Genomic DNA, 24,212 nt, shown 5'->3' on the forward strand with positions numbered 1-24,212 from the left:
TGTAATACAGACAGAGGACTTCGACGGAGTACTGAAAGACCTACAGTGTCTGATCAAAAGCATCCCTGTACCCCTACGTAATGCGATATTAACGACTAGATGTTACGAGACGCTGACCTGCCTGTATAAAAGGAGGCGGGGCTTATTCTATTGTCAGTAGACAAGCAGTAGAAGCAGAATGGGTCAGCCATGAGCGCTAAGTGACATCGCAAATAGCTACTGCAGGTCGTCTGAGTAACAAATCTAACAAAGGATATTTCGGCTTTCTAAAGCTGCCTAAGTTGATTGTTGGTGATGTTGATGTGAAGTGGAAACCCGAAGGTTTATTGGAGGGAATCACTTGTGAATTCCGAAGTGTTTCCAGCAGCCCTGCTAGCACAATGACTGCGCATAGGCGGTTAAAGACAATGGGGTACAGTGCTCCAGCAGTTCCACATAAGCCACATATTACTGTAGGCATAAAGGGCGATGCCATTGAGCAGTAGATGACTGCAAAAGCCGGCCGCGGTGGCCGAGCTGTTCTAGGCGCTACAGTCTGGAACCGCGCGACCACTACGGTCGCAGGTTCGAATCCTGCCACGGGCATGGATGTGTGTGATATCCTTAGGTTAGTTACGTTTAATTTGTTCTAAGTTCTAGGGGACTGATGAGCTCCGATGTTAAGTCCCATAGTGCTCAGAACCATTTGAACCTTTTTTTTTTTTTTTTGTACTGCAAAAGAGTAATCTGAAATGATGAATCACCCTGTACCCTGTGGCATACCTACTGAAGGGTTTTGATCTGGCGAACACCTGCAGAGCGTTACCTGCCATCATGTGTAGTGCCAACAGTGAAGAATGAAGGGGGAGGCGTTACAGTATGGGGGTATTTTACGCGGTTAGGCTATGGTTCCTTCACTCCTTTAAGAAAAGTCTAAATGCGGAAGGATATGAACACATTTTACAGTCCTGTACAGTGCGTACAGTAGAGGAACAGTCCCGAGACGATGACTGCATCTACATGACAATGCACTCTGTCAGAAAGCAACATCTGTGAGGCCATAGTTTGTGAACAATAACGTTAATAAATCGGACTGCCCTGCCCATAGTCCTGACATGAATCCAGTGGGACACCTCTGGGATCAGAACGAGGACTTCGCTGAAGGCCCTAGCATCCACAAGCACTGCCTCATCTGATTTCGGTTCTTGAGGAAAAATGGGCTACCATTCAGAGAAGAAGGGCGGACACGTCCTCTATTAATAATGCCCACTAATAGGTGTCCGGATACTTTCGCCAGATAGTGGAAGTGAAAACAAAGGACCTGGAATGGTCGACATTTTCTCAGAATTACTGAGGTCGTCGGGAGAGCTTACCATGCCACACATAAAATGGTTCAAATGGCCCTAAGCACTATAGGACTTAACATCTGAGGTCATCATTCCCCTAGAACTTAGAACTACTTAAACCTAACCAACCTAAGGACATCACACACATCCATGCCCGAGGCAGGATTCAAACCTGGGACCGTAACAATCGCGCGGTTCCGGACTGAAACGTCTAGAACCGCTCGGCCACAGCGGCCGGCCATGCCACAAATAATCCCCTCGGTACGCAAGATATATGAGACAGTCACAATTCTCTTAGTTACTTCTGAACCATTTACGAATGAAGCGAAATTTATGTTCGCCGTTTCGCCATTATTGCGTCTTTCGCCGATGGGTAAATATACTCCAATGAATATGGTTGAGGCCGACTTCTCATGCCCAAGAAAACTGTATGGTGCAATGGTTTACAACCCGTACTCACATTTGGTTGGAATACGTTCCAAATTGTCGTTCTATCACCCTAATTTAGGTTCTCCGTAGCTTCCGTAAATCGAGTAAAGCTAGTGATTTTTCTCTAATCTGAAGTTCATTTCCATCTCTAATAATCCCATCGTTGAGAGGGCGATGAATCCTAATCTCCCTTCCTTCTACCTCTTTCTCTGGCATGCGCTTCTGTGTAATATTTATGCAACTCAGGGAGACCTTGCCTCCTTGCATCCTCTCTGACGCAGCATAGCTTTTCCCATGAAGTGATCGTCTAGACTGGGCTTGCTCTGTGTATACTTGTATTTTGAGTCCCTGTGGGCAATAACAAACTCTCTCCACTTCACTCTACCCCCCCCCCCCCAAAAAAACCATATTCCATTTGGTGTCAATTCTGGCAACTACCCGTATGTATCACTCAGAACGACACAGTGGTTTCGTTACGTCAGCCAAAACAGTATACAGTATCGTGCCAACTTGCTATACCGCCAACTGATACACAATGCTGAAACTCAGTCCAGCACGGAACAATAAGTGAAACGTCACCCTGGCACAATAATAAAATCGAATCCTGAAACGAAGGGTAGGGCTGGAAGTACAGGGACCGGAAGACCAGAAAGAATTTGCGAGTTTGATACTTTTTTTGTGCTTTTAGTCTCCTATCGACTTTGATGCCACGCGCAATAAATTTTTCTCTAGTGCCAACCTTTTCCACCTCGGAATAGCACTTACACTCGTGTTTGCGACGGCAATGAAAGTCGTTTTAAGAGAAAACGGGTTTCGCTTAATTTCAAAGCATCTTCGTGGCTAGCTTTTTTATTACACCACTCTTCACTTTCTTCTAGTCACATACGATAAATTTTAGCACACAGCACTTTAACTAACGCTAGATATAGTCACATCTTGTTGTTGTGGAGCTCCACTGCCATATTGCCATTACGTATACTTTGGGACGCATGAAAAACAGTGACAAGAATATGGGACAGAATGGCAGGACGAATATTAAGGCGTCAGAGAATAACATCTGTGGTAGTAGAGGGGTCGATAAAGGATAGATATAGTCACATCTTGTTGTTGTGGAGCTCCACTGCCATATTGCCATTACGTATACTTTGGGACGCATGAAAAACAGTGACAAGAATATGGGACAGAATGGCAGGACGAATATTAAGGCGTCAGAGAATAACATCTGTGGTAGTAGAGGGGTCGATAAAGGATAAAGATTTGAGGGGAATACATAGATTGGAATCCATCCGACAAGTAATTGAGGGCATAGAGTGCAAGTGGTACTCTGAGATGGAGAGGCTGGCAACAGAAACGAATTTGCAACGCATAGTGTAGACTAGTCGGAAAACTGATCCTTTAAAAAAATTATTTGATTTTATTATACGGTTATATGGATAAATGCAGCGTATCCAAGTGACTTAGAAGTCATTCATAAATTGTTCTGTTCTGTTCGTATGCAAAAAACGCCGGCCGCGGTGGTCTCACGGTTCTCGGCGCTCAGTCCGGAACCGCGCGACTGCTACGGTCGCAGGTTCGAATCCTGCCTCGGGCATGGATGTGTCTGATGTCTTTAGGTTAGTTAGGTTTAAGTAGTTCTAAGTTCTAGGGACTGAAGACCACATATGTTAAGTCCCATAGTACTCAGAGCCATTTTATGCAAAACGTGTTTACAATTATTAACTGATCCGGCTTGAAAGGGAGCTGGAATGGCTGGAAACATACAATTATCAAAATCGCCAGAAAACTGGCAAAATAAAAGTAGCACAAAATTTTACTGTGATCCGAATCGAATGACAAGTTTCATCAGAGGATTACGAAACTAAAATTGGATTTCGTCTAGGCAAGGTATTACGAGAGTAATGTACGTATCTTTATCAGTGGTTTACTCAATTAATAGCGATTAAATTATCGTCTTTTAAGTAAAAGAAGTTACCATAATCGAGAAGTTTTAACCTTGTGCTGCAACTGAAATACGCCAACTGCTTCAAAAACTTTCCTAAATAAAGTGTCGAAGTTAAGTTGAATAGTGCCCTCATGTATCGGCGAGTAAGATGTGGTTCTGTTTTCCAACACATGTTATTAAAGCCGGGAATAATTTCTAAAGGAGCAACCAAGTACTAAAAGTTGATCAACACGCAGAAAGCTGATAATGTAAATTCAAGTCAAAAGATTGAAATGGAAATGGAGGGACGATTTCAAATAGTTTTATATACTGGCCGGAAAGTGTTAGTCTTGTTACACGAGAAGCAACTTCCATTACGTACATTTCAAGCTATCCTTAACGAAGGAGTTTTCATCTCAAGCAATCGATTGGGAACAGATTGAGTGGTTGCAATCGATCTCAGATTTATGAAAACAGCGACGAGTTCCTTATAATTACATATAAAGTGCAGATGTAAAGTAAGGTGCTAAAAAAGTGGTAACCAAGAAGCTTGTACATCGGACTTCTTTTCTCTCTCTCTCTCTCTCTCTCTCTCTCTCTTCTCTCTCTCTCTCTCTCTCTCTCTCTCTCTCTCCCTTTCTCCCTCTCTATCTCTTTCAAATCCACTTTGGCTAGTTCGATATGGCTCTCTATAGTACCATGAAAGTTACTCGCTGGTGTCTTAACAGTTGGCCTATAATCCAGTCACTTCTCCTTGTATATGTTTTCCAGGTTATCCATATGTTCCTTTCCTCACCGATTTCCGGAAAACCTGCTCCTTCCTTATCTTACCAGTCCCTATAATTTTCAATATCTTTCTCCAGGGTGATTGAAAATTCCTTTTACAGCCGCCTGTGTTCGTTATCAAAACACCGTGTACTAAGTAGACAAAGTTTTGATAAGCAACACATGTCCAGAAATGTACCGTTTGAATGTAAATTCAGTCTGAAGATCGGATCACTCAAATATTCCGCTTCACGCTACGCACACGGCTGAGAAGAGAGCACCGTTTCAGTCAGTGTTGTAACTATGACGTCACATGACGTCTTCGTCCGACTACAGCAACGGCTGCTAGGAACTGGTACGTTCGCAACAAGGAGGATTGATTGTGGTGTTCCACGAACGCGCTGCTTTCTCGGCTTTGAAGAGGACGATCTCCGACACGCAGAAGGAAAAAAAAAATGGTTCACATGGCTCTAAGCACTGTGGGACTTAACATCTGAAGTCATCAGCCCTTAGACTTAAAACTTGTAACCTCCCAACAGTTAAAAAATAATTATAACATTCACATTTTGTGTCACCTCCCAGCAGTCTATTATTCCATAACCTCGCAATAATAACGTGACTAACTTCTCAATAAAATTGTGGCTCACTTATAACCTTTCAATAATTGACCGTGAATTTAAACTGGTAAATTTTGAACGTCAGCAGTGCTGCGTCATGGCCGTGAAAGATCATTCTGAATAAATTGAAATTTCTTACCTCAATTAAGTCGCCGGATAACGCGTATGTATCTGCTCCAATAAGAAATTTTTATGGCACAGCCCAGTGCAATGCTGGCCGCTAGATTTGTCATGTATAAAAGGAAACGACTGATTTCTCTTTACGATAATCGGTATGACCATGGATTGCAGAAATTAGTAAATTCTTTAAATTCAGATGAATGATTGTCAAAAAGTTAATTTTATAAAAAGGATTATTATTAAAAGATTTTTTGAAACATTTACATGGTACTTGATATAACAATAGCACAAATTTTGTTGTAACAAACTATATATGCGCTCGACAGTTTTTACCTTATATTACATAGCTCAGCCCTCCCATGAATCATGGACCTTGCCGTTGGTGGGGAGGCTTGCGTACCTCAGCGATACAGATGGCCGTACCGTAGGTGCAATCACAACGGAGGGGTATCTGTTGAGAGGCCAGACAAACGTGTGGTTCCTGAAGAGGGGCAGCAGCCCTTTCAGTAGTTCCTGGGGCAACAGTCTGGATGATTGACTGATCTGGCCTTGTAACAATAACCAAAACAGCCTTGCTGTGCTGGAACTGCGAACGGCTGAAAGCAAGGGGAAACGACAGCCGTAATTTTTCCCGAGGGCATGCAGCTTTACTGTATGGTTAAATGATGATGGCGTCCTCTTGGGTAAAACATTCCGGAGGTAAAATAGTCCCCCATTCGGATCTACGGGCGGGGACTACTCAAGAGGATGTTGTTATCAGGAGAGAGAAAACTGGCGTTCTATGGATTGGAGCGTGGAATGTCAGATCCCTTAATCGAGCAGGTAGGTTAGAAAATTTAGGAAGGGAAATGGGTAGGTTAAAGTTAGATATAGTGGGAATTAGTGAAGTTCTGTGGCAGGAGGAACAAGACTCTTGGTCAGGTGAATACAGGGTTATAAATACAAAATCGAATAGAGGTAATGCAGGAGTAGGTTTAATAATCAATAAAAAATAGGCTTGCGGGTAAGCTACTACAAACAGCATAGTGAACGCATTATTGTGGCCAAGATAGACACGAAGCCCACGCCTACTACAGTAGTACAAGTTTATGTGCCAACTAGCTCTGCAGATGATGAAGAAATTGATGAAATGTATGATGAGTTAAAAGAAATTATTCAGGTAGTGAAGGGAGACGAAAATTTAATAGTCGTGGGTGACTGGAATTCGATGGTAGGAGAAGGGAGAGAAGGAAACATAGTAGATGAATATGGATTGGGGATAAGAAACGAAAGAGGAAGCCGTCTGGTAGAATTTTGCACAAAGCATAACTTAATCATAGCTAACACTTGGTTAAATAATCATAAAAGGAGGTTGTATACATGGAGGAATCCTGGAGATACTACAAGGTATCAGATAGATTATATAATGGTAAGACAGAGATTTAGGAACCAGGTTTTAAATTGTAAGACATTTCCAGGGGCAGATGTAAACTCTGACCACAATCTATTGGTTATGAACTGCAGATTAAAATTGAAGAAATTGCAAAAAGGTGGGAATTTAAGGAGATGGGACCTGGATAAACTGACTAAACCAGAGGTTGTACAGAGTTTCAGGGAGAGGATAAGGGAACAATTGACAGCTGTGGAGGAAAGAAGTACAGTAGAAAAAGAATGGGTAGCTCTGAGGCATGAAGTAGTGAAGACAGCAGAGGATCAAGTAGGTAAAAAGACGAGGGCTGGTAGAAATCCTTGGGTAACATAAGAAATATTGAATTTACTTGATGAAAGGAGAAAATATAAAAGTGCAGCAAATGAAGCAGGCAAAAAGGAATACAATCGTCTCAAAAATGAGATCGACAGGAAGTGCAAAACGGTTAGGCAGGGATGGCTAGAGGACAAATGTAAGGATGTAGAGGCTTATCTCACTAGGGGTAAGATAGATACTGCCTACAGGAAAATTAGAGACCTTAGGAGAAAAGAGAACCTTGTATGAATATCAAGAGCTCAGATGGAAACCCAGTTCTAAGCAAAGAAGGGAAAGCAGAAAGGTGGAAGGGGTATATAGAGGGTCTATACAAGGGTGATGTACTTCAGGGCAATATTATGGAAATGGAAGAGGATGTAGATGAAGATGAAATGGGAGATACGATACTACGTGAAGAGTTTGACAGAGCACTGAAAGACCTGAGCCGAAACAAGGCCCCGGGAGTAGGGAACATTCCATTAGAACTACTGACGGCCTTGGGAGAGCCAGTCCTGACAAAAATCTACCATCTGGTGAGCAAGATGTATGAGACAGGCGAAGTACCCTCAGACGTCAAGAAGAATATAATAATCCCAATCCCAAAGGAAGCAGGTGTTGACAGATGTGAAAATTATCGAACTATCAGTTTAATAAGTCACAGTTGCAAAATACTAACACCAATTCTTTACAGACGAATGGATAAACTGGTAGAAGCCGACATCGGGGAAGATCAGTTTGAATTCCGTAGAAATATTGGGATACGTGAGGCAATACTGACCTTACGACTTATCTTAGAAGAAAGATTAAGGAAATCCAAACCTACGTTTCTAGCATTTGTAGACTTAGAGAAAGCTTTCGACAATGTTAACTGGAATACTCTCATATTCTGAAGGTGGCATGGGTAAAATACAGGGAGCGAAAGGCTATTTACAATTTGTACAGAAACCAGATGGCAGTTATAAGAGTCGAGGGGCATGAAAGGAAAGCAGTGGTTGGGAAGGAAGTGAGACAGGGTTGTAGCCTCTCCCCAATGTTATTCAATCTGTATATTGAGCAAGCAGTAAAGGAAACAAAAGAAAAATTCGGAGTAGGTATTAAAATCCAGGGAGAAGAAATAAAAACTTTGAGGTTCGCCGATGACATTGTAATTCTGTAAGAGACAGCAAAGGACTTGGAAGAGCAGTTGAACGGAATGGACAGTGTCTTGAAAGGAGGATAGAAGATGAATATCAACAAAAGCAAAACGAGGATAATGGAATGTAGTCGAATTAAGTCGGGTGATGCTGAGGGAATTAGATTAGGAAATGGGGCACTTAAAGTAGTAAAGCAGTTTTGCTATTTGGGGAGCAAAATAACTGATATGGTCGAAGTAGAGAAGATATAAAATGTAGACTGGCAATGGCAAGGAAAGCGTTTCTGAAGAAGAGAAATTTGTTAACATTGAGTACAGATTTAAGTGTCAGGAAGTCGTTTCTGAAAGTATTCGTATGGAGTGTAGCCATGTATGGAAGTGAAACATGGACGATAAATAGTTTGGACAGGAAGAGAATAGAAGCTTTCGAAATGTGGTGCTACAGCAGAATGCTGAAGATTAGATGGGTAGATCACATAACTAATGATGAGGTATTGAATAGAATTGGGGAGAAGAAGAGTTTGTTGCACAACTTGACGAGAAGAAGGGACCGGTTGGTAGGACATGTCCTGAGACATCAAGGGATCACAAATTTAGCATTGGAGGGTAAAAATCGTAGAAGGAGACCAAGAGATGAATACACTAAGCAGATTCAGAAGGATGTAGGTTGCAGTAGGTACTGGGTGATGAAGAAGCTTGCACAGGATAGAGTAGCATGGAGAGCTGCATCAAACCAGTCTCAGGACTGAAGACTACAACAACAACAACATAGCTCAGGCACCGCCATCGCTCCCCACGACCGGCCCAACCAACTCCATTCACACGACTGCCAGCTACCACTACTACTGTCCACACAGCTCTTACTGCAGCCGACACTGCTCTCTGCAGCCGACACTGCTCTCTGGTCTGCGATTCTCTTATAGCTTACATATCGCAGGCAGCGCGTGAGCAATCCATCGAAATTACATCTCCTCTAGTGCGCTAGCAATAAATTCCTTAGTCATGGACCTCTTACAAACTACTTAAACCTAACTAACCTAAGGACATCACACACATCCATGCCTGAGGCAGGATTCAAACCTGCGACCGTAGCAGCAGCGCGATCCGGACTGGAGAGCCTAGAACCACTCGGCCACAGCGGCCGGCTGCAGAAGAGAACCCGAGGACAAATGCTCGAAACATTGCCCCTAACATGTGCTCCTACGCAGGTCAGAACTCATTGTTTCCGCTATGCGCGTACCGCAAAGCGGAATATTTAAAAGTGATCCGATACTCCAACTGATCTTACATGTAAATTATACAGGGTGTTTCAAAAATGACCGGTATATTTGAAACGGCAATAAAAACTAAACGAGCAGCGATAGAAATACACCGTTTGTTGCAATATGCTTGGGACAACAGTACATTTTCAGGCGGACAAACTTTCGAAATTACAACTGTTACAATTTTCAACAACAGATGGCGCTGCAAGTGATGTGAAAGATATAGAAGACAACGCAGTCTGTGGGTGCGCCATTCTGTACGTCGTCTTTATTCTGTAAGCGTGTGCTGTTCACAACGTGCAAGTGTGCTGTAGACAACATGGTTTATTCCTTAGAACAGACGATTTTTCTGGTGTTGGAATTCCACCGCCTAGAACACAGTGTTGTTGCAACAAGACGAAGTTTTCAACGGAGGTTTAATGTAACCAAAGGACCGAAAAGCGATACAATAAAGGGTCTGTTTGAAAAATTTCAACGGACTGGGAACGTGACGGATGAACGTGCTGGAAAGGTAGGGCGACCGCGTACGGCAACCACAGAGGGCAACGCGCAGCTAGTGCAGCAGGTGATCCAACAGCGGCCTCCGGTTTCCGTTCGCCGTGTTGCAGCTGCTGTCCAAATGACGCCAACGTCCACGTATCGTCTCATGCGCCAGAGTTTACACATCTATCCATACAAAATTCAAACGCGGCAACCCCTCAGCGCCGCTACCATTGCTGCACGAGAGACATTCGCTAACGATATAGTGCACAGGATTGATGACGGCGATATGCATGTGGGCAGCATTTGGTTTACTGACGAAGCTTATTTTTACCTGGACGGCTTCGTCAATAAACAGAACTGGAGCATATGGGGAACCGAAAAGCCCCATGTTGCAGTCCCATCGTCCCTGCATCCTCAAAAAGTACTGGTCTGGACCGCCATTTCTTCAATAAACAGAACTGGAGCATATGGGGAACCGAAATGCCCCATGTTGCAGTCCCATCGTCCCTGCATCCTCAAAAAGTACTGGTCTGGGCCGCCATTTCTTCCAAAGGAATCATTGGCCCATTTTTCAGATCCGAAACGATTACTGCATCACGCTATCTGGACATTCTTCGTGAATTTGTGGCGGTACAAACTGCCTTAGACGACACTGCGAACACCTCGTGGTTTATGCAAGATGGTGCCCGGCCACATCGCACGGCCGACGTCTTTAATTTCCTGAATGAATATTTCGATGATCGTGTGATTGCTTTGTGCTATCCGAAACATACAGGAGGCGGCGTGGATTGGCCTCCCTATTCGCCAGACATGAACCCCTGTGACTTCTTTCTGTGGGGACACGAAAGACCAGGTGTACCGCCAGAATCCAGAAACAATTGAACAGCTGAAACAGTACATCTCATCTGCATGTGAAGCCATTCCGCCAGACACGTTGTCAAAGGTTTCGGGTAATTTCATTCAGAGACTACGCCATATTATTTCTACGCATGGTGGATATGTGGAAAATATCGTACTATAGAGTTTCCCAGACCGCAGCGCCATCTGTTGTTGAAAATTGTAACTACTGTAATTTCGAAAGTTTGTCTGCCTGAAAATGTACTGTTGTTCCAAGCATATTGCAACAAACGGTGTATTTCTATCGCTGCTCGTTTAGTTTTTATTGCCGTTTCAAATATACCGGTCATTTTTGAAACACCCTGTATATTTCCGGACATGGGCTCCTTATCAAAACTTCCTCTACTAAGTCACATCTAGAGCCACTAGAAGCCTGTAACGGAAACTTTTTATCACCCTATATAGCACCACAATTGACACATTTCGATTATCTTCTTTTCCGGTTTTCCTGCAGCATAGCATCGTATGTTAGCCAATCGTGAATCACGGGCCACGGTATCAACGGTGACGGCGACGTTTTCTTTGACAGTACGAGCTGCGGCTGGCCGCATCGCGGGGACGCGAGGCATCGACAGCGCCGGCCGTGTCCCGGGCAGAGCTCGTGGTGACGCTGCTGGACGCCAACGACCTCCCGCCGGTCTTCCAGCAGCCCGTGTACCGCGCAGAGCTGCAGGAGGAGGAGGACCCCGCCCACCTGCCCAGGAGGATACTCACGGTCAGTAGGCTTCTTCATTTACGTACTTTCGACATTGCAGCCCAGTCAACAATCGTGATCATCTAATACATAAGAAATTATCAGCCTCGATTGCCGTAATGAAACCAACCTTTACCTAGGTTTCAGCCCAAAGAATTGCGCCTTCTTCAGAAGATATACCTGAATCTATAATTTGTCTAAGAGGGCATGGTCTAGAAATAAAACTAAAACAGCCTGAATAGGTGTTGTCACATTTTAAAAATGCGGTACATAAGTACTAAGCTAACACAAGACTTAAGCTCTGGCGTACGCCTCGTCTGCATGGACGCCGTGCGGTGGGCCTCGGGAGCTCACGTGAAACTCAACGTGAGCCCCAAACTCAACGGAGGCCCAACACACGGCGTCCATGGAGACGAGGCGCACGCCAGAGCTTACGTTAAGTCTTGGTGTTGGCTTAATACTTACGTACCGTATTTTTAAAATGTGACTACGCCTATTCAGGCTGTTTTATTTCTAGATCATGGCCAGCCGCAGTGGCCGAGAGGTTCTAGGCACTTCAGTCTGGAACCGGGTGATCGCTACGGTCGCAGGTTCGAATCCTGCCTCCGGCATGGATGTATGTGATGTCCTTAGATTAGCTAGATTTAAGTAGTTCTAAGTTCTAGGGGACTGATGACCTCGGATCTTAAGTCCCATAGTGCTCAGACCCATTTGAACCATTTTCCTAGACCATGCCCTGTTAGACAAATTATAGATACAGGCATATGTTCTGATTAAGGCTCAATTATTTGGGCTGAAACCTAGGTAAAGGTTGGTTTCATTACAGCAATTGAGGCTGATAGTTTCTTATATATTCTTCATTTGTATCCTGCATCTGTGCGACACACCTTTCCGTTGCTTATGAAAAACAGGTGTTGTCATCAAGCCCATTTACAAAAAAATTGGCCAGGTGCAAATAGGACTCGGGCTCCGAGGGTTCCGAGCAAACTTAGTTATTTGTATGGACAGTTCATTCAACCCAGGAATCCAGAATCTCGACGATTTTTGCGTGTTTCGATAATGATACTCGCAAGATATCGATCCCTGGACTTTAAATTCGGATAATAAATCACAAAATAAAAATGTTGTTTCTGATATAATTACAAATTAACAATTTTCAGATCTTTCTCCTTTACCTGTACTGTGAAACATTGCTTCCTGCAAATTTCGTGGTTCAAAGTCAACGGGAAGTAACATGTAGTTTTTAATAAGTTGAATTTGCGATTATCAAAATATGTTACATAAATAGCTGTATCTGTTGACTGCAACGACTTAGAAACTTAACTTTTATACGTCACCATGAACATGATAGACCTTAGTATGCGACATGTATTTCAACTTGGTGCATCCACCGGTCCATGAGATAAAGCGGCCTTAAGAGACGGACAGACAGCCGGACAACAAATGTCTATAATTTTCTTCGCTTGTTCTTTTGTCATCAGCCTGTTTGGTTTCATGCAGCCCACCATGAATTCCACTCCTGTGCCAGATCCCTCTAATACCATGGAAGTCATTCCCTGTTCTCTTAACAGGTGTCCTATCACCCTGTCCCTTCTTGTCAGTGCTTTCTATATATTGCTTTCTTCGTACACTCTACGGAGAACCTCCTCATTGCTCACATTATCAATCCACTTCAGTTTCAACATTCTTGTTTCGTATGATATAATTACAAATTAAAACTTCTCGGATTTTTGCCTGTGGTTTTATTATGAATTCTTGCTTCTCGCCAAATTTCATGTTTCTACATCAGCGGGAAGTACCCTATAGATTTTTATGGGTGAGTTTTCGAGTATAAAAATATGACTTAGAAGGTTCGATTTTTTACATTTCCAAGCAACCCCAGATCTCACCATACGGCATAAATTTTAAGTTGATACGTCTACCCACTCCTGCGTAAAAGGGTTTTTGACAGTCTAACAAACAGACGAAGGGCAACAAAGTGATCCTGTAAGAGTTCCAGTTATATTGATTGAGGAACGCAATTCTAAAAAGGAATACTAACTGAATATTGAAACTACCACGAGTTCAGATATAACTACCATCTCGGAGGCAAGCATAATAAATTCACTGAGAATGCAAAACTCGACTCGTACAGACATCTTAGGGAACACGAACACAGGTCACTAAGTGTGTGTGCAATAGCCTTCCGAAAGCTTTCGACTCACCTGACGAGGATACTTTAGCATGAGGTCGACGACTTTGTGACAGTCAATCCGCAGCTTGTTATCCTGATCGGACATCTTTCCACAAATGCAAATGTGTCCCAGGAACTATATTAGGACGATTACTGTCCATTTCACGCACTGTGTTTGAAAAAAAGTGTGTCCCGTGCTTTTACAAGATTGTTAACAATTAAAACTAGATAAAATACTGTATGTTCTGAAAGAAATAGCTATTGAGCTAAAATTCAGTCTTCTCATAAGCAGAGTACTGGAGCTGGTAAAGAGATCAGCCTTTTTTTTAATTTCTTTGTGTTTTCGGAGACGAACAGTGATCATCTTCAAAGTTTTATTCTTCTGCTGTTTTAGGTACTTCAAGGATTTTATAAAGCTTTTTATTTGTTCACTTTCAAACTTGGGCGCATTCTTTAGGTCTTTTAATGTTAGATAATGGTGAGGATTCATTTGTGCTTTTCACCGATTAAATTGTTTGCTATTTCGTATTGCAGTTGCATCTTCTTGGACATGTAGCTCAGTGCCTACCCCTTTATCCTGAGCTTTCTGGTGAATTCTGAGTACTGGCTCTGAGCCATTCATATTTGTGCAAGCTCTGTGAGGTGGCAATGTCGCGTTATCGTATGATTCCAATGAGCAAGTTTGTCACGTGTTCTTTGATCTTATCGATAAGTCATTATTTTCTCTTCCAGGACCTCATGCGTGTCCCATGGTCTAGCTCACCTTGGAGGCTTCCAGGCTTCACACCAGACATTTGTTTTGGAGTGGCTTTAGTTTGTCATGTTGGATACGCAAATAGTTCCAAAAGATGTCATTCCCAGTATTATTAAGTGATGTACCGTTCCCTTGCATAATTTTAAAGGGGGGTGTGAAGGCTTTCAACATCTTCGTTCTATTCTGTTTCCGTTCTCCAATATGTTGTGTATGTCAGCTCTATGTCCAGTATCGTCCCAAGGTACGTCACCGTGCTGGACCATGATATCTTCTGGTTGGCAATGTCCGCGTACGTTCGCTGCACCCGCCTTTTTTGTAAACAGTATTGCTGCTATCTTGGTTGTGTTCAAGAAAACAATCGCGACGTTTAAAGATCAATACAGCTCGGGGAGTCACTTTATTCGCATCACTTACAGCGTATCAAAGATCCATCACCACAAGATCAGTAAGTCAGATTGTAAATCTATCAATGGCTTAAAATGCCGCAGATCGGAATTTCACAAAGTGCATTTTATTTGTGGATGAGGTGGGATTTATACAGAATCTCCCTACATGGGCAGATGCTAACCTCCGAGCGGTAATAGAATTAGCGTCAATTTGTAGCCAGGAAGAGGAAGTGATACACTCATATTGCTGTAAGCTTCAATGTTTTAACAATGGCTGTTTGTAACCAATTCTTTCCGCAACGTACGCTAAGGTGGCAAAAGTCATGGGACAACGATATGCGCATGTGGTAGTCGTATCGTGTACACGAGATATATAAGGGAGGTGCGTTGGTGGAGCTGTCACTAGGACTCAGGTGATTCATGTGAAAAGATTTCCGACCTTGTTATGGCTGCATGACAGGAATTAACAGACTCTGAACACGGGATGATATCGTTTTCGGAAATCGTTAGCGAGCTCAATATTCCGTGATCAAGGATGTCAAGAGTGTGCCGAGAATACCAACTTTCAGGCATTGCCTCTCATCACGGACAACGCAGTGGCCAAGAGCTTCACTTAGCGACAGAGAGCAGTGGCTTCTGCAAAGAGCTGTCAGCGCTAACACACAAACAAAGTTACTTGAAATAACCATAAAAATAAAATATAGGATTTACAACGAACGTATCCGTTAGGACAGTCCGGCGAAATTTGGCGTTAATATGCTATGGCAGCAAATGACCGATTCGAGTGCCTTTGCTAAGAACACGGCATGCTCTGCAGTGACTGTCCTGGCTTGTGACCACAGCGATTCGGACCTAGACGCCTGGAAAAACATGGTCTGGTCAGATGAGTCTTATTTCAGTTGGTAAGAGCTAATGGTAGGCTTCGAGTGTGGCGCGGACCCCACCAACCATAGACCCAAGTTGTCAACAAGGCACTACACAAGCTGGTGCCGGCTCCATAATGGGCTGTGTTGACATGGAATGGACTGGGTGCTCTGTTCCGGCTGAACCGATCACCGACTGGAAATGGTTACGTTTGGCTACCTGAAGACCATTTGCAACCATTCATGCACTTTATGTTCCCAGACAACGACGGAATTTATATGGATGACGATGCGACAGTTCACCGAACCACAATTGTTTGAAGAACATTCTGGACAAATGAAGCGAATGATTTGGCCACTCACACCGCCCAGCGTGAATCCTAAGGAACTTTATGGGGCATAGGTGAGAGGTCACTTTGTGCACAAAATCCTGCACAGGCAACACTTTAGCAATAATGGACGGCTATAGAGGCAGCATGGCTCAGATTTCTGCAGGGCACTTAAAGAACTTCTTGAGTCCATGTCACGTCGAGTTGTATTACGCCGGGCAAAAGGAAATCCGGCCCAATATTAGGTATCCCACGCCGTTTTTCACATCAGTGTATTACGGGAACAGTTGTAGGAATTCAACTTTCCTGGAAGACAAAGGATATGTTTTATTTACTACGAGTTTCCACCCCATTTTCTACGGCTTGTGCGACAAATACTTTTCTTTGGTGGCGGGGGGGGGGGGGGGGGGGGGGGGAGGGGGGGGGTCCGTCAGTCCTCTGTCCGCTTTCATTAGGTGAGCCACGATTACCTCTACCATGCTCATTATTTGTTGAATGTATCCCAGTCTCTGTCTTCACCCAGTTTTGATGTCAACTTTATCGCCGACGTCATTTCCACTACTGCTCAATACTTTCAGTTTACCCTCAATGCATAATGTGTGCTCAGCGGACTGTTCATCCATTCAGCAGGTCCTGTAGCTCTTCCTCACTTTTACCGAGGATATCAATGTCATCAGCTAATCTTACCTTTGATATTCATTCACCCTGAATATTAATACCACTTCCAAACCTACGTTGTATTCCCGTTTTTACTTCTCCCCTTTCTAATCAGATCACTTTGTTTTTGGAGATCCATTCTTTCTCTGTCTGTTTGACACATCTCATGATCCCTTTCCAAACGAAAATTACGAGTTGCATCCAGGATGGTGGATTCCAAAATGGCCACCATCTTGGTTTTGTCTTGTATCGAAATGTCAGTTACGATCCAGTAGCCAGTACTCAGTTTCATACTCGTACACGAAGTCGACATTTTGGCGCTTTTAGCGAAATACTTGGAATTTGCTGAAAAATTCCATAGTCTTGATGGCAACAGAATGTAATTACAACTTGCTTATTATTACGATTACGATTATTAAAACTTCTAACAAATAATACAAATCGCTGGATCTCCTTCACGCGATGATGTCATGTCTTACAAATTTTTTGAGCATATTTAAACAGATCCCAATTTTAGTTGGTATTTACGCAAGCTATGTTACACAAATTTTAAAACATTACAGGTGAAGGCTGTGGACGGCGACGTGGAGCGTCCACAAGACGTGGTGTATTCCATCTCGGGGCCAGGAGTCGCTCTTGATAGAAGTGATGATGGACACTTTCGAGTGGACGCCAACACAGGCGACGTGTTCGTCCTTACGGTGAGTTCATTCTCTAAACTGCTTTTATAACACTTTGCTTTCGCCGCGAGGGGTAGCTGTGCGGTCAATGGCGCCTTGTCACGGTTCGCGCGGCTGTCCCCGTCGGAGGTTCGAGTCCTCCCTCGGGCATAGGTGTGTGTGTGTTGTCCTTAGCGTAAGTCAGTTTAAGCTAGATTAAGTAATGCGTAAGCCTAGGGACCGATGACTTCAGTAGTTTGGTCCCATAGACATCACCACAAATTTCCATATTACCACTAATCTTTCATCTTACACTGTTTTTAGTGATAAAGACTGATGTAGAGTGAGCATTTTCTAAAACCATTGGCTGCTACTGTGTCAACACTGGACGATTACGACCGTGTTGCGAGGGATCCCAGAATTGCTCTCTTGTACTGTACGATGACAGTGGATTAGCACAACCTTTTCTCCACTGAAAACGAATATGCTCTTACTAAATTCCCAAACGTCTGTTACAACTTCACTTCGTCGTCTAGCGACGTGTGTTACTGTGGCTTCGATACACTGACAACATCCTGCTGGTGTCGCAAAAATGCCTGGGGAACAGTGGCGCTTTTCCCAAAAAACATTGTCAGGCATTCATACACAAAAATATTGCAGCTACTGAAAGAATTACAAATGTCTATGTTCAAAACCCTAATTAATTCAATAACAGAAACACTCAACTCGCATATGGCCTTTGTACCAACACTCTTAGCCTGTTCCCGCATCCCGCTCAGACACTAAGTCCAAATTGGTAAACAATTCCCGAGGGGTGGGCTTCCATGCAAAGCAGAGCTTGGTGAAACTGTAATTTCCCATTAAGCCGAGGTGTGACGTTCTTAGGTTAGTTAGGTTTAAGTAGTTCTAAGCCTAGGGGACTGATGGCCTCCGATGTTAAGTCCCAAAGTGCTCAGAGCCATTTGAACCATTTGATAGAAGAAGATGCAGGAGGAGATTTAGAAGAGGTGTGGGATTCAGTATTACAATCAGAATTTAAAAGAGCTTTCGAAGACTTAAGATCAAATACGGCAGAAGGCAAAGTTACATCGTATTTTCTAAACTGATTGGGGGAAGTAGCAACAAAATCACTATTCACGTTGGTGTGTAGAATGTGTGTGCCCAGCGCTATTCCATCTGACTTTCGGAATAATGTCATCCATACCATTCCGAAGACTGCAAGAGCTGATCAAGAACGAGAGTTTTCACACAATCAGCTTAACAGTTCATACATCCAAGTTGCTGAGAAGAATAACATACAGAAGAATGCAAAAGAAAATTGAAGATTTGTTAGATAACGATCAGTTTGGCTTTAGTGTCAAATGGTGCAAGATGTTCGAAATTATGAGGAAAATAGGGGTAAGATACAGGGAGAGACGGATAATACGTAACATGTACAAGACCCAAGAGGGACTAATAACAGTGGAAGACCAAGAAGTGCTCGGATTAAAACGGTTGTAAGACACGGCTGTAGTCTTTCGCCCCTACTGTTCACTCTGTACATCGAAGAAGCAATGATGGAAATAAAAGAAAGGCTCAGGAGCGGAATTAAAATTAAGTGTGGGAGGATATCAATGATACGATTCGCTGATGGCATCGCTATCCTCAGCGAAGTGAAGAAGAATTACACGATATACTGAATGGTATAAACAGTTTAATGAGCACAGTTTATGGATTAAGGTAAATCGAAGAGGAAAGTAATGAAAAGCAGCAGAAATCAGAACAGCGAGAAACATAACATCAGGACTGACGGTCATAAAGTAGATGAAGTTAAGGATTTTTGCTGCCTAGGCAGCAAAATACGTACGGAGCAAGGAGGATATCGAATGCAGACTAGCACTGACAAAAAGGGCATTCCTGTCCAAGTGAAGTCTACTAATATTAAAGGTAGGCCTTAATATGAGGAAGAAATTTCTGAGATTGTATGTTCTTAGCACAGCATTGTATGGTAATGAAACAAGGACTGTGGGAAAACCGAGACAGAAGAGTATTGAACCATTTGAGTTGTTGTTGACAATTAGGTGGACTGATAAGATAAGGAATGAGGAAGTTCTGCGCAGAATCGGAAAGGAAAGGAACATGTGGGGAATACTGACAAGAAGAAGGGACAGTATGATAGACATCAGGGAATAACTTGTATGGTACTAGAGAGAGACCTGTAGAGGGTAAAAATTCTAGAGGAAGAGCTGCGGAACACTACCTGGTTTGTGCAGTGATATGAAACTGCACGCTAATTTTTCCACGTGACTGCTGACGTCCTACATAGTTCCTGTTATGCTGGCGACATTGCTGGCGGTCTTTTTCCGCCTCGCGCGTACGCTGCTGCGTGTAACCTGCGTGGATGGAGGAAAGGCTAACCGGCAGTAGAGTCGCCACCATGTGAGCCGCGGTCTAAACAGCCAGTATTACGCGATTCCGATTGCAAGCTTATCATATCCACCCACGTCACGTTCTTGAATAACCTGACAGGGAGACTTTTGGGCGTCGCAGTGTTGACAATGTTTATTATCATTATAATTATTATTCGAGAACATGTACATTTATGTACAGTGAGTGAATCGTTGGCGTTGGGTGAAGGGAGTCAATTTTTGAGTTGGTGGTGGTTAGTAGGTTGGCGGTGAACAGAACAGTAATCACTATGATACGACGATAGACCATGAGTTAGGTAAGTGAAACAGAAGAAAATCAGTTAAACAAGGATGAAGAGATCGTGAGTAGAGGGTAACTAAATGATCTTCCAATTGAAAGTGGCTCTAAGGGATAAAGTTAAGAATCGTGTGCGAATGAAATGGAATCGTAATTGTTATTTACGATGTTTCAAGTAACTACGTGTGATTTTTGTGGTGAGGGGGGGGGGGGGGGGGGTGGTCAATCCATAACGAGACGAACCACAGTTAAGGATGTATGTGACACTAGCGGTGTGTTAGGCAGACCATCACAGCCTACAGCTAACTTACACATGCAAGTTCAAGCTCCCCCTCCCTCCCTCCCGTCAGCTAAATAAATTCCTGTTCACTCAATCAAACCGATATTCAAGTTATTTTTTAACCCCTTTTTAAGTCATAAGTGTGTCAGCACTCTAACTCCACATTATTTGTCACTCCTATTTACTCTTCACGAAGTTCTTGAGGGTTTTTCTCTATGGCGTCAGCGTCTTCACAATGCTGCAGATATTTAATATGTGTTCAGGTGTTACCTGTCTACGCGGATATGCATCCGCTTTACAACTCGACATCAGTCTCTTATGTTGCCCGCATTCGGGAGGACGCCGGTTCAATCCCGCGTCCGGCCATCCTGATTTAGGTTTTCCGTGATTTCCCTAAATCGCTCCAGGCAAATGCCGGGATGGTTCCTTTCAAAGGGCACGGCCGACTTCCTTCCCCGTCCTTCCCTAATCCGATGAGACCGATGACCTCGCTGTCTGGTCTCCTTCCCCGAAACAACCAACCAACCATCTTATGTTGCCTCTGATTTTCTTGATTGTTAAACTAAATTTAAACACATGATTGCGTTCTCAGATTTCAAGTTGACACAATTGTTCGACGAAATCAGAAACAGAGCATATCACCTGTATATCGTGTCCATTTGTACCGTCGAAATAGGGTGTCAATCTGACTTGAAGACTTTGCTACAAACCCAAGAACAATATCAGAAGTTATGCCAACTACGTGTACTAAATATAAACACAATTTTGTGTTCTTAGGTTTATTTTCCTCGCATTATCAGTACAGCATCATTGTCTGCAAAGTCATTGGCAGGTATATAGCTGCTTAAATTAAAATACTCGAGGCGCTAGTAAGAATCATTTGTGTCGGTACTGAATTCCAAAACAGTGCTGCCAAAAGTGCATAGCAATATGTTTTGCCTTAATGGACATTCGCCAACCGGGAAAGAGTTCACATCAAGTAACAACGAAAAAAGTCTTCAGTAAAAGAATCCGCTAAGTTTGTAAAACTAATGTAGCGGATTTTATCATTGATGATCAATATCAACATATTTGGATGTCCCATCAAGAAAAACGTGTAACAATAAAACAAAGTATACGCATTTTGCACAGCTTGTTTCAAAAATGCAATGTAAAAAAGTAATTTTTACTGTCCTAGGTTATGGCCACGAATAAATATAAAAAACGTATTAAATATTCGTAGTGCTAGTGCGGACCTTTATTGTGTTCTAACTTTGTCACCAGCCAGAAGAGGACCTTACCAAAAAAATATTACATTGACAAACCTTGCTAGCATAAAACTTAATTTTTGCTTCATACTCACTAATTGTGGAGCACATTTTCCCATCTGTTAACACTATTTTAATTATACTTTGTAGGACCTTAATTTACCATGTGAGTACTATCTGAGATAACAAGTAATGAAACAAAAATGATTGTTCACAGGAGGGATTTAAATCAACACCATAATGCGAATATACATGGAAGATTTAAAACTGTATTTTCATATATATTTTTGAGTCGGCAGAAAAATATCTCAGTATACGAATTACTGTATGTCAAATGCAACATAACTGTGAAATAACCCATATTAACTGTTTCTTGCACTATCTGTGATTAAATGTATTTCCGTTAACAGATATGAACAAAAGAGTCCTTTGTGTTGCATTATCCATAAATAACGCCATGGTGAGATCTAAACCTACCGACACGTTAGTACATTTTTCCTGTTTATGCAGGCGTGGGTCCGAGGCGGTAGGATGGGTGGAGGACGGACTGAAAGGACACTCATCCTCAATCTTCCCCACCTCTTGTTTGAAACTGAGTTAATCTTCTTGCTCTTAAAGCTGCTTTTGTCGCAAGAGAAACTTTACGTTAAACAGTAATTTAAGCCAAGATAATATGCAAATGGATAAAGCCACACTTCTTGAAATGAAAGGGAAACATCCATCCCTAGAAAAATTGCTACTCAACACGGAGAGAAGAACACTTGACAACGAGAAACCGTTCACTGAACCTGAAATGCATACACATGACTCGATATCCAATAAGAAATTATTTGCTTTACTATAAAACAATGGTACTAGTAAGCGGACATTAAAAGATCGCTACAATGGCTTTTGCAGCAAAATAACACAGGATCAAATGTTTTCACAAAGCGTTAACAGTATTCTTTTCTTATACCTTTTTTATTTTTTTCACTCAGCATTCTTTACTAGGTCACTTTTACGCGTCTCAATCCTCATGGGCCTTACATTGATTCAGGAATCAATCAAAATTGCAGCCAGTGTCATCGACTCATAAAGTGCGTAATAAAACTGTTTCGCGTTCATGAACACAGGCCCCAAGAAACTTTAACCGCTTTGGTCCTCACCATCGAACCGAAGAGAACATGTGCACTCCAAAACTTGTATATCAAAATATGATACAAGAGACTCATCCCTGTAAAGTACTTAACTCATTGTGTATTATTTGGTTGTCATTACAATTATTTGCACAATTTGAAATAAAGAGAAACATTTTCACGAACCAATTTCCACACCCCATTTTAAAGTAATTACGTCTTTTCGGGAGGTTGTTTTATATGACAGTTAACATGGACAGTTTAAATAAGGAACGACGTTTCAAAATGGACATATCTACATTGGAGAATTCATAAGCATCCAGTAACACAGGGTTAGTTCATCAGAACGCAATATACATATTACAATACTGTCTACAACTAAGACAGAACAAAAAATCAGCACTGGCAACAGGAAATATTAATTCATCTATGATGATGGTAGAGCTCCGAGGACGTGCATTAACTAACGTAAAGAAATGTAGCTTTACTCACTTCAGGACATGCTTCCCGTTTTCACCTACCTTCATTTAGCGGAACACATCTACATCTTCATCAATGCAATGCTATTTTCAACTACATGCTGTGTCCTGAGCAAAATAACTGTATGCTCAGCTACCACATTTCCCGTGTAGTTTATTTAAGTTTACCTAATAATTGGGTGCAGAAATCTCTCCTTTTTTGTGTTTATGTTTATAGCTCCACTGATGCATCAATACAGCCACAGCATCAGTAAGCTTAAAGTGTGTGTGCTATGCATATGAAGGAGGAAAAAGAAACTATACGTAACAGAACAAAAGGCAGCTGGAGCCCTCAAAATATAGTTGACAAACCCGTTGTATTAACTAAGATATAAATGTTAAATGACTGAATTTCAGACACTATACTGATATGATTTTATGTATGCATACTGAAGCGGCGAGTGAAAATTTGTAGCCATGCCGGGAATCGAAGCTAGGTCTCCTGCTTATTAGGCAGGTGCGTTAGCCACTAAGCCACTTTGGGACAGCAGTTCATACACCTGCATGGACTATCCCGGCTTGCCTCCCTCCTCGAGACAAATTCTCACTGCCTCCCCAGTTTACTTTAAATTACCCCTTACACACGAACAAAATTCCAAGTCTCTCCATGTTCGGGATTAGAACCTCATCATAGAATGTAAGACCAAGGTGGCTTAGTGGGTAATTCACCTGCCTAGAAGGCAAGAGACTCAGTTTCGATTCCCGGCCTTGACACAAATTTTCTCTCCATGCTTCAGTCTATATTCGTATCTGTATGAGACCACTAAAGTACCTTAAATTATGTCAGTTCATCTGTATAAGTGCCTACACCTTGTTTCGGGCTGGAGCCTCTATTTACGTTCGACACTGAAGTCTTTATACATGAAAACATATAAATATATTACACCAGGTCACTATGAGTGACAACAAGAAACGCATCTGGCGCAAATGAAACTCTAAAAGTGGCTGGTTGCTGGATTTCCTCAACTAATACTTGAGATGCAGACAACCTTGTAGGTGGGACAATCACAGCTATTAGTATTCGTCTTGGGTATTAATAACCGCTTAGCTGTATTTAGTCCTTTATTACTGGATCACTACCGGTTTCGTGGCACTAAAAGCCACATCTTCAGGTGAACATACGATTAAAACATTAGAGCGGAAAATCTCGGAATCTACTTACACAACATTCGTTGTCC

The 24,212-nt window shown here is 42.5% G+C and overlaps 1 protein-coding gene across 1 annotated transcript in view; it reads left to right on the forward strand.

Moving 5' to 3' along the window:
• Window positions 1-24,212, forward strand: part of LOC124803360 (neural-cadherin-like) — a 230,214-nt gene that overhangs the window by 45,790 nt on the left and 160,212 nt on the right. Inside the window, 2 exon segments of the mRNA XM_047264545.1 lie at window positions 11,204-11,389; window positions 17,094-17,231. Of these exon segments, the coding sequence (XP_047120501.1) occupies window positions 11,204-11,389; window positions 17,094-17,231 (324 nt within the window).

Source organism: Schistocerca piceifrons, chromosome 6 (genome assembly GCF_021461385.2).
Source record: "Schistocerca piceifrons isolate TAMUIC-IGC-003096 chromosome 6, iqSchPice1.1, whole genome shotgun sequence".
In the NCBI taxonomy this organism is placed as follows: domain Eukaryota; kingdom Metazoa; phylum Arthropoda; class Insecta; order Orthoptera; family Acrididae; genus Schistocerca; species Schistocerca piceifrons.